Genomic DNA, 11,751 nt, shown 5'->3' on the forward strand with positions numbered 1-11,751 from the left:
AGATCAGTTAGCAAATTATATGGGATCTTGGACTTCATAAATTGAGGTATTGAGTACAAGAGCAGGGAAGTTATGCTGAACCTTTATAAAGCTCTAGTTAGGCCACAAATAGGGTATTGCATCCAGTTCTGGTCACCACACTTTAGGAATGATGTGAAGGTCTTTGAGAGGGTGCAGAGGAGATTTACCAGAATGTTCCAGTGATGAGGGATTTTAGCTACATGGTTTGGTTGGAGAAGCTGTGGCTGTTCTTCTTGCAGCAAAGGAGATTGAGGGGAGATTCGATAGAGGTGCACAAGATGCACAGGTTTAGACAGGTAGCCAAATAAAAGCTGTTCCCATTAGCTCATGGGACAAGGAATAGGAGTCACAGATTCAGGTTTTAGGCAAAAGATGCAGGGGAAATGTGAGGAACAATTTTTTTTTTTTTTAAATGCAGTGAGTGGTAATGACCTGGAACTTACTGCCTACAAGGGTGGTGGAAGTGGAGACGATGAATGATTCCAAAATGAAATTGGACAGGCACTCGAGGGAAAAAAAAAAACTTGCAGGGCTACGGGAGAATGAGACTGATTGGATTGTTCTACAGAGAGCTGACATGGACTCGAGGTCAAAAACCTCCTTCTGTGTCATAATGCCTCTGACTCTAAACCATGACTTGAGTTGATGAATGCACTGAAGAGTTTTAGCAGTGCTAGAATTCAAAGAGAAGAATATTCTGGCAGCAAAAGTGAGGAGATAAATCTTAGCAACAAATCAGATGCAGAATATAAATTTCACCAAGAATCAGAGTACAGCTTGTGCTCAGCTAGGGAGGCTGCTGGAGTCAAAGCCAGATTTGTTAGCTAAAGCTAAAGATGATTGCAACTTAAGAGTGACAAAACTGAAGTAAGAATTTCCAGGAGTTGGTCAGACAGGCAATTAGACTGTACAGGAACAGCTCTGGATCATGGTGGTGAAAAACATTGTACAGTTTGGTGTCATCGGTATGTATGGAAGCAGACCCTATACTTATAGATGATGTAATCAAGGAGTAGCATGTAGATGATGAATAGCAGCAAGCAAAGGAAAAGTAACTAAACTCCAAAATCTCTCCCCCCCTGTCCTCCCCCCAAAAAAATCTATTCAACTCAAGTATCTGAGGGATCTATAAAATTAGAGAACAATCACACGAAACAAAATATAAACATGGATTTGGTCAGTCAATGCTATTAAGTAGATAAATCAATTTTTAGTTCGGGACTAGGCCCACTCATAACCAATTCATATGATTGTTTTACTAAACAATGAGCAACATCAGGGTAATACATTCCGATATTAACCTACCAACAAAAAGTGGAAGTGGAAAGCAACTAGTCTATTGATGACCAAGATGTTTATTACTACAGAATTCAGATACTATTTTGGAAGAATGAGGAAACACAGCAAGGTTGAATATCCTTCTTTCACATCTGGTCCCTGGATTGAAATCCACTCAGTCTTGCTTTGAATAAAGTCCATTACTACTAACCTTGTTGTGTGAAATGACCGAATCGTCGTGGTCTCTAATTGGTACAAGTTTATAATGTAAAAAAAATGTCCATGAATAGGCATAAATGGACAACTTCATTCATACGGGCCTTAAGGATGTTTGGTGCAGTACCTGACAATCTTCTGTGACTGGGTGGCATTTTATTCATTTTTGATATTACTGGCCATCAAAAGCCAGAATGTATTCTATTCCCCAGGTCTGCTATAGCCTTTATTTTTAATAAGTATGAGAATTCACAAAGAAACAGCATGTAACAAAAACAAATATACTCACAATCTCACTTGTTCTTACCTGTTGATATGCCCAGTTGAGTAATTTGTATCTGTATGATCTTCTCATAGGATAGCACAGACTGAAGAATGCATGCAGCATAGCATAAAAGAAGCTGAGGAGTCCTAGCTGTTTCCGTATCAACATCCAGCAAGCTAGCCACTGAGGAAAACGTCTATATTTGGTACCAAAATGGAGCTGGAAAATGGCTGCCAAAATTCCTGGTAAATACACTAAAGCCAAAAGTATAATGGCAACCACTGGCAGAACTTTGTTCATGACCAAAATGGGAATTTTATAAAATACATTTTTGTTTTCAGTCATATAGGGGTGAATGATATCTCTTAGTAAAGTATATATGAAGACAACAATAGACAGTCCCCCAGCTAACTTGACAGGAAAGTGCCAGAGTGGGAAAAGCTCCAGTTGTCTATCTAGTCGTGAAGTATATTCAAACTCATCAAATGGAAGATGATTTGGCAATGTCATGTTTCCTGGTGAGATCCTGGAGGTCTACAACACAAAGTAGAGTTCGAGTCAGTGAACAAATGGAAGTACATGGTTTTCAAGCAAGTAGAATATTCCTTTACGGCATTCTACAAATAGTGAGCTTGAATAACTGGGCATAGCATAGCTATCCACCTTTAAAATAACTATCCTCTACTGTAAGTAGAAATTAACATTCCAAACATCACAGGTTTTCTTCTAACTAATGCAACCTACAAATGGGATTGGTGGATGGGGCAATCAGAATATTCAATTTATACTCACATTCAGAATTGTTAATATTCTAAAGTAATTTACACTAAAGGACATTACATGATTATAACTGATGAAGGTTTGAAAAGAAACCTCAGTTTAGCATACAAATAGTATTAAATTACATAAAGTAAGACTAAACTTTTTCTTCAAAGTTTTTTTTGGTACAACTTATGTCCCCCACCCCACCACTCTCTAAATCACTTTTAGCAGCATTGCACATACACAATGAAAACAGAAAATACTGGGAATACTTAGCAGGTCAAGCAGAATCTGGAAAGGAAATCAAGAGTTAATGTTTCAGATCTGGGAAAAGTTAGAGATGTAATAGATTTTAAGCAAGTGAAAGGGGGAGAGTAGGAAAAAGAAACAAATGAGAAGGCCTATGATAAGGTGGAAGGCAGGAGAGTTTAAGTTACAAGAGGATTGGTTGTGCAAGACCAAAAGGGAATGATAATAGGACAAATAAAATAAACAAAAGATATGTCTAGGGGAGGTGTGAATGGCAGAAAATGATGAACAGCTGCCATCTGAAAGCAAAAAAATAAAAGACAACAGTAAAACCAAAATGAGAAAAGAAAAAGGAAACAAAAAAGGGGCAGAGGTTATGGTCTGAAATTGTTGAACTCAATGCTGATGACGAAAGGCTGTAAAGCACCTAATCAAAAGATGAGGTGCTGCTCCTCGAGCTTGCATTGAGCATCATTGGAACACTGCAGGAGACAGAGGACAGGAAGGACAGAGTGGGAGCAAGGTGGAGATTTAAAATAACAGGCAACTGGAAGCTTGGAGTGACACTAGCAGACTGAACAGAGATATTCCACAAAAGCAGTCACCCAATCTGCAGCAAACTGCATTGGGTGCAAATACAGTATACTAAATTGAAAGTACACGCAAATTGCTGTTTCACCTGGAAGGAGTGTTTGGGGCCTTGGTCAGTCAGAAGAGAGGAATAAAAGGGAAGGTGTTGTATCTCCTACATATGCATGGAAAGGTGTCATGGTAAGGGGAGGGGTTGATTGAGGAGTGGAGCAGGGTGTCACAGAGGGAACACAGTTGCTTAGGAACACTCAAAAGGGAGGGAAGGGGGAAGATGTGTTTGGTGGTGCCATCACACTGGAGGTGGTGGAAATGGCAGAGGATGATCCGTTGAATATGGAGACTGGTGGGGTGGAAGGTGAAGCCAAGGGGAACCCTTGATGAAATGGCTCATCAACCTGAAACATCAACTCTGTTACTCTCTCCACGGATGCTGCCTGACCTGATCAGTATTTCCAGCACTTTGTGTTTAGATTTCAGATTTCCAGCACCTGCAGTATTTTGCTGTTGTAAAATCGCAATTCATTTAAACAGAAGTCCTGAAGTAGCATCAGGTTGTTTTGATATGGTGCTGCAGCAAGTCAACAAAGATTCTTCAGTTGGCTTTTTCTGTTTCCCAGGTATTCACACTTGGACACTACACTGAACCCCTTTCAGGGAATTGCCAAGTCCCCAGGTCATAAACACATTGAACTCCATTGGCTCCAATCCTCCAACACATCAAATTTAATATTCTTACTCTCAGCTTTAAAATTCCTTCATGGTTATACTTGCCCCATCTTTAATCTCTTTCAACCCTGACCCTCTCGCCCCCTGCACCACCCCCTCCCCACCACCATCAACTTTCTGTTCCTGACTCTGGCCTCTTGCACATAGCCCTACCATTGACAACCGTGGCGTCAGCAGTCTGGGCTAGTCATTCGAATTCCTTCCCTACATCTATTCACCTCCATCTCCTTTAAAAATTCCCTTTTCGACCAAATATTTGGTCACCTTTTCCAATATTTGTCTCGCTCAATGTCCACCTTTCATGATAAACTCCTTGGGAATTACTTTTGCTTTTAAAAAAGGTGCTATACAAATGCAAGTAGTTGTGTGCCCCAGGGGAAATTTTAGTCTTTCCATTTGTGCAATTCAGCCTCCTCTGTCATATTCCATGATTAGTTCCAAACTCATCATGATGCCAATATTCTCCAAAATTCTTTTTAAGAATTAGTTTCTAATTTTAATCTTTGGTCATGCCAGATGGTAATGCATGCAGTAAATAATTAATCCTTGGAATGTGCCTTAATTGCCTTAAGTAGCTTCCCAATTTTAAAATTACAATTCTACTCTACCCCCTGTATTTAGCAACCTAAACTTGCTTCCACCTATTCATTTCAAACAGGCAACTCTTGGAATCCCCATTGCTTAAAGCAAACCAACAATCTAATACTAACAATTTTGCATTTAAACTTCTGTTGCAGATGAGCAATATTTAGGAGAGCCTCACCAAGTATAAAAGGTGCTTTGTGCCATCAACAGTCTCTGCCCCACCTCAGCCCATCTGCAGCTGAAACCCTTATCCACGATGTTACCTCCAGACTGGAGTATTCCCATGATGCCCCTGGTCAGCCTATCATGTTTTATCTTCCGTAAGCTTTAGCTCATTCAAAAACTCCCCTGTTCATATTTCGAACTCGCACCCACTCATCCATCATTCCTGAGCTAGCCAACCTACATTGATTCCTGGTCCAACAACATCTCAAATTTAAAATCCGTACATGGCCTCACCTGTCTCTATCTCTAAACCCCCACGAGCACTACAACCCTGTGAGAACTCTGCATTCTTCTAATTCTGGCCTTTTGTGCATCCCCAATTTCCTTCACGCCAGCATTAGCAGCTATGCTGTCTTGGCCCCAAGCTCTGGAATTCCCTCCCTAAACCTCTATCTTTTTTGTTAAGACACTTTATGAACGCCACTCCTAATATCACCTTATGTGGCTCAGTGTCAACTTGGGTCTGATTACACTCCTGTATAGCATTTTGGGACTTTTTAAACTGTGTTAATACAATAATAACAATACTACTGCAAGTTGTTGTTGTAAACCTTCATTGCTGCTTTTTTGTATTGCCAGAGAATACCAAGTGCAGCTTAAGTGTTTATTGGATAAACACAAATAATTCAAACAATTCTCATTGCTGCTCCAGTCACAGTTTTGTAGACAAACCTTAATAGACAATTCTAGTCAAAATTTTCCTCACCTCCACGATTTCCTTAAATTGCATTGAAAGTCCTGAACCAAATAGCCATTTGAAACCAACTATTAAATAGGTTTGCAAAAACAACCTGGAGATAAAAGCAAAATACTGCGGATGCTGGAAATCGGAAATAGAAACAAAAGATGCTGGGAATAGGCAGGTCAGGTAGTATCAGTGGAGAAATAGAATTAATATTTCAGGTTGATGATTTTTCATCAAAAAGGACAAGTCTCCCTTTGATTTCACCTTCTTCTGTGGAAGTGCTTGGCTATTACATTGCATCTCCTCATAGCAGCAGTCAAGTTCAGGAATTTAACTGAGAATGCTTAGAATCAAGTTTATGAAAGCAGTGGAGTTTACAGAATTGTTTCCCCTCCGAATGGAATGGAATTATCTTTATCCTTCTGCATTGGACAAGAGTGGAGTGAGAATGCATGTAGCCATGCTATTCTCACATATGATAAAAATAGGAGCAAGAGAAAAAAAATCATCCAATTCAACTTGTCAAATAAGGTGGGCGGCCAAGTTTACAAAAGAAATGTTAAAAAATATGGAATTCTTGTCTTTCTCAATAGAAGCATAGAGTACAAAAGCAAGGAAGTTACGCTAACCTTCATAAATCATTGGCTAGGCCTCAGCTAGAGCATGGACCTAGATTTTGCAGTCAGCAGTGAAGGAATGCCACTCACATTCACTACACTATCCAAACAGTTTTTGTGTGCTTTTGAGCAGAGACTTGCTTTAAATAGTTTAGTTTAGAAATACAGCACTGAAACAGGCCCTTCAACCCACCGAGCCTGTGCCGACCATCAACCACCCATTTATACTAATCTTACACTAATCCCATATTCCTACCACATCCCCACCTGTTCCTATATTTCCCTACCACCTACCTATACTAGGGGCAATTTATAATGGCCAATTTACCTATCAACCTGCAAGTTTTTGGCATGTGAGAGGAAACCGGAGCACCCGGAGGAAACCCACGCAAATACAGGCAGTACCCAGAATTGAACCCGGGTCGCTGGAGCTGTGAGGCTGCGGTGCTAACCACTGCGCCACCATACCACCCTCTGGTGTTCGATCTAGCACAACACCCTCTACAAGGTGTGGTGTCCTTGAGCAGGAAAAACATTGTAACCCTTCAACCAATCAGATTGAAGAATACTCACATATGCAGGGCTGAAATTTATACTCCCACCGCCAAAATCAGCAGAGGGCGATAAAACGGGCCTCACATCGTGGAACCATCGCGATATTAAGTGCGGCGGCTCAATTAAATAGCTGGGGAGGGCCCCCCATCCAATGACATGGAGGGGGTTGGCTGTCTGTCCCCGGCAATTACATCACCTGCCTGTGTGCAAGTACTAATACCATTTTTAAAGGGCTTTAGGCCCTACTATTCAACTTAAAATATTTAAACAGTTAATAAAAAAATAAACATTTATTTTGTCCCTCTCCACCCCCCATAAGCATAAAATTACTTGCCCTCTCCCCCCACCAAAACACTTACCTTGACCACCTGACCTTCCCCACCCCACAAAGTGCATAAACTTTAACCTAAAACCCTTCCCACCATCCCCTACACCAATGATGTTTCTTTGACCCTGTTCCCCCCCCCACTCCTGCACTGAGAAACTTACCTCCTCCCTGCTCCCAACCAGTGTTCCACCTGGTTTCCCCGGATGGGGATCCAAAGGCAGGAGTGCCAGCCAGCAGCACAAAGATCGTACCGGGACAGACGGTGGGCACATAATTAGAATTAATTCACTGATTTTAATTTATTTAAATGGCAGTCCCGTCACTGAGCAGCAGGGGGCTGCCACGAGGCCTCAGTGCCACTGGCAATATGAGGCTGGGCCCTCCCTGCATTGGGGTGCGTGGTGGCCCTCTCCTCGAGGCATTTTCCGCCGCCCCCCGCCAACCTCGACGTCAGGGGGATCTGTAAAATGCAACCCGCAATGTCTAAACCCAGGAATTTTAACTCAGATTTAATTCACGGACAGAAAGCAGAATAATGAGAAGGAAAGACAGATAGGTTTAAGAGAGTGCGATAAAGTAAAAAAAAAATTAAAATCCCCAAACCCAGGAAGGAATGTGATTCCACATTTGTGAAATCAAATTTTCTGTGCTAAAGAGGTTGTTTGGCAGCAATTACGACTTATCACAGGGTTAAATTTCACCTACGCAAGCCATAATTTTCTCTGGTGTGTTTACTGGGGGGGTGCGGCAGTGGGTGTGGTCTGCCAAAAATATTTTTACACAGTAAGTTACTATTTGGAGTTTACTGTCTGAAAGGGGGTTGAAAGCAGATTCAATAGTGACTTTCAAAAGAGAATTGGATGTACAAAAAAGGAAAAAAAATTGCATGGCTGTGGGGAAAAGGTGGAGGACCTCAAAAAGAGCTCTTTTAAAATGGCCTCCATCCAAGCTGCAAGTATTTATAATTCAATGAAATAAGGTTATTAAGCTGGACAGGGTATTTAATTTTCCTCTTTTGCTGCCAATGATTTTTTTTTTTAAAAAGGCACTTTGACCCAATTGGTCAATTTTTAATTAATATTCTAATTTTCCTCTGTTTCTAAATTCTTTTTGAATAGCATTATTTCTTTTAATGCTTTGAAATCTGTAAAAGAGTGACAGCTTTGTATTCAATTAAGAAACAGTTCAGCAAGAACTTAGGTACAAAAATGCTTCACCAGTTGCCAGCTTTCTCTCCAGATAATCCCATCACAAGTTAACACTGAGCAAAAATATTTATATAATTTATAAACAGTTTATGAGCCACACTACTTTTAACAGGTAGATTGCTACCATTCTTACAAGAAAAAGTAGTTATTCTTAACAAGTTGGCCCAATTTATATTGAGAATAATAACAGAGCGAAACATATGATTAAAATAACAAAAAGTTAGTTCACATCATTTTAGAACCATCACAAAACATAATGCTGGCTGGTATATAGCCTTCATGAAGGTTTAAAATCACTGCATGAATTGAAAACATGCAACTTTGGGGTTTAAACGAGCTCTTTACAAGGAACATTTGAACAGTTTCTTTTTTAGAAAGGGGCTGCACAAATTACCTACAGAAATCCAGATGAGGGAGACACATCTCAGCTCATGCACCAACATCCCCTCCCACTCCTCACCCAATGATATTGCCAAACTGGATCTTAAATGAATCCACGATGTTGTGCCGAACCTTTAACCTACTCTAAGATCAAACTAACTACATACCCTTCATTCTACTATCATCCATGTACCTATCCAAGAGTCGCTTAAATGCCCCTAATGTATCTGCTTCTACTACCACCGCTGGCAGCACATTCCACGCACCCACCACTCTGTGTAAAGAACCTACCTCTGACATCTCCCCGAAACTTTCCTCCAATCACCTTAAAATTATGCCCCCTGGTGATAGCCCTTTCCACCCTGGGAAAAAGTCTCTGGCTATCCACTCGATCTATGCCTCTCATCATCTTGTACCCCTCTATCAAGTCACCTCTCATCCTTCTTCGCTCCAATGAGACAAGCCCTAGCTCCCTCAATCTTTCTTCGTAGGAAATGCCCTCCAGTCCAGGCAGCATCCTGGTAAATCTCCTCTGCACCCTCTCTAAAGCTTCCACATCCTTCCTATAATGAGGCGACCAGAACTGAACACAATATTCCAAGTGTGGTCGAACCAGGGCCTTATAGAGCTGCAGCATAACCTCACGGCTCTTAAATTCAATCCCTCTTTTAATGAAAGCCAACACACCATACGCCTTCTTAACAACCCTATCAACTTGGGTGGCAACTTTGAGCGATCTATGGACACATCTTTTGTTTCTTTACTTCCCCATTAATGCTTTGTTTTGGCTCTGCCCCACCAACTCTTTTGTCATTTAATATCTCCCATTTTCCACCCTCCCCCATTTGACACTTCTAACTTTTCCCAGTTCTGATGAAAGGTTCTGATGAAACCTGAAAAGTTAACTCTTTCTCTCTCCACAAATGCTGCCAGACCTGAATATTTCCAGCATTTTCTGTTTTTATGATGACCCATTTCAAATGTTGATCACTCCAGCCCTGAGGTTTTTCCAGATACCTGCTTAAAATAGATGCTTTAGCCTTTACCCCCTTGTTCTATTTTTCCTAGATTAATCTGAAGTGAATACTAATTTTGAGAACTCATAGGCTACAAGCACCTAGTTTACACTTGAGATCTTATCGCTCTTGTACTTCATTTTAAAATTGTGAATTGCAGTAATCATCCTAACAAAATTAAAAATTAATTCCTTCTGGTACATTAAACTGAATCAAAAGAAAAAAAATGTGATCTCATTGCTGGCTCACTTTTTCACATAACACCTCCCTCCCCACCAAAGTTATAATGCCAAGAATTAAAAGAAAATATACCTTAAACATACATAAAACTGTTATTCACAAAGTTTTGTTTACAATGTAATTTCTCACATAAACATAATCACACCAGAAGAGGGGTAACCTACTAAATAAGGTTACATGAGAATCTGCAGATAATGCATAACCACATGGGTCATGAGAATTCTACACCAGTGGCATCATCATTGACCACGCTGCACTCATTTGGATGTATAGTTTAAATGCAGACTCCTTTTGCCACCACAAACACATTATAACTCTTCAAATTACTGCAATAATAAAAAAAACACTTACATTACATTATTAGGGGACTTGGAGATTTTAAAAAGGCTACACTACTTGATTTTTGAAAATTAAGTTTTAAGAGAATGATGATCCTTGTCAGTGGCGCAGTGGTTAGCACCGCAGCCTCACAGCTCCAGCGACCTGGGTTCAATTCTGGGTACTGCCTGTGTGGAGTTTGCAAGTTCTCCCAGTGTTTGCGTGGGTTTCCTCCGGGTGCTCCGGTTTCCTCCCACATGCCAGAGACTTGCAGGTTGATAGGTAAATTGGCCATTATAAATTGCCCCTAGTATAGGTAGGTGGTAGGGAAATATAGGGACAGGTGGGGATGTGGTAGGAATATGGAATTAGAGTAGGATTAGTATAAATGGGTGGTTGATGGTCGGCACGGACTCGGTGGGCCGAAGGGCCTGTTTCAGTGCTGTATCTCTAAACTAAACTAAAAAACTAAATGCCCACTTGTCAGTATTTTTCATAATTACCTATTTCGCCATACCATCGCACAAGAGTGCATGGCAAAACACAGAAATGTATGCTAAACTTTCAGTAAAGAGTGCTTCTTTAAAAAGACAATTATGTACTATTTTACCATTTTCACGTTATTTGCTCCACTTCTTGACAATTCCATTGTATACATTTCATCTCCATTATTACGTGTGGGACAGGCACTCTCAACATCCATTAGGAGTCACTATTAGTACCTGAAACAAACGGCAAAATAATTGTACAGTATCGGAAATTCTAGCACAAATTTAAACCTAGAATAAACTTTTGATGGCACAACCTTGGCCAAAAAGGAGGAACATCAGCCCAAATGCATTAAAACAAATCAAGTTCAGACACTTCTATACAGTTTGAAATCCAATAAAATTGGACTGGCGCGGGAAGCAAAGTAACTAACACCAGCCGAACCATCCGCACCCAGTTTCCCACTAATGAGTCTGCCCTGGTTCGTCCCCTTCCAGCCGTAACTATTTAAACCAATGTAAACCTACGCTACCTAAGGCAATTAACACGTAGCAACGAGCGTTTCTGTTCGGCGAAAGTTGGTACAGTGGACCAAGGAAGCAGTTAATGAATGTGAAGTTTCTGCCCCACACTTCCGAAACTGTTGTCAGCCCAAATCAACAAGGCACAAAGATAAAATAACCCAGATGCCCGACACCTAAACAGATCTCTGCTTCCTCGCCCCTATTATACCATTCTCTGTTCTCCCGCTCGCTCACCCACTCGCTCACCTCCCACATTCTGCAAACTCCACCCTCCAGCATCTTGATTGGTTCTGAGATCCTGTCAATAACACCCACCCACTCGATGACGTCGCTCATTCAGGGTGACTGCAAATTACAACATACCTGTGTCTACCTATTTTATGTTGTAAACCAATGATAACATGTTTTAGATAAAATATTTGAAAAGGAGCAATAAGTGCCCCCTTCTGAAAGGGACACCACAACTGTAACA

General features: G+C 40.8%; 1 protein-coding gene across 2 annotated transcripts in view; it reads right to left on the reverse strand.

The window, feature by feature from the left end:
- Positions 1–11,374, reverse strand: part of LOC137348074 (STEAP1 protein-like) — a 36,107-nt gene extending 24,733 nt beyond the window's left edge. For both annotated transcript variants that reach the window (XM_068013244.1, XM_068013253.1), the window contains exons 1-3: positions 11,288–11,374; positions 10,877–10,988; positions 1,823–2,314 (exon numbers count right to left, since the gene is read on the reverse strand). In XM_068013244.1, the coding sequence (XP_067869345.1) occupies positions 1,823–2,314; positions 10,877–10,969 (585 nt within the window). In that variant the 5' untranslated portion in view covers positions 10,970–10,988; positions 11,288–11,374. The remainder of the gene's footprint in view (positions 1–1,822; positions 2,315–10,876; positions 10,989–11,287) is intronic.
- Between the last annotated feature and the right edge of the window lie 377 nt (positions 11,375–11,751).

The sequence above is a fragment of the Heterodontus francisci genome, chromosome 2 (assembly GCF_036365525.1).
Source record: "Heterodontus francisci isolate sHetFra1 chromosome 2, sHetFra1.hap1, whole genome shotgun sequence".
NCBI classification, from domain to species: Eukaryota; Metazoa; Chordata; class Chondrichthyes; order Heterodontiformes; family Heterodontidae; genus Heterodontus; species Heterodontus francisci.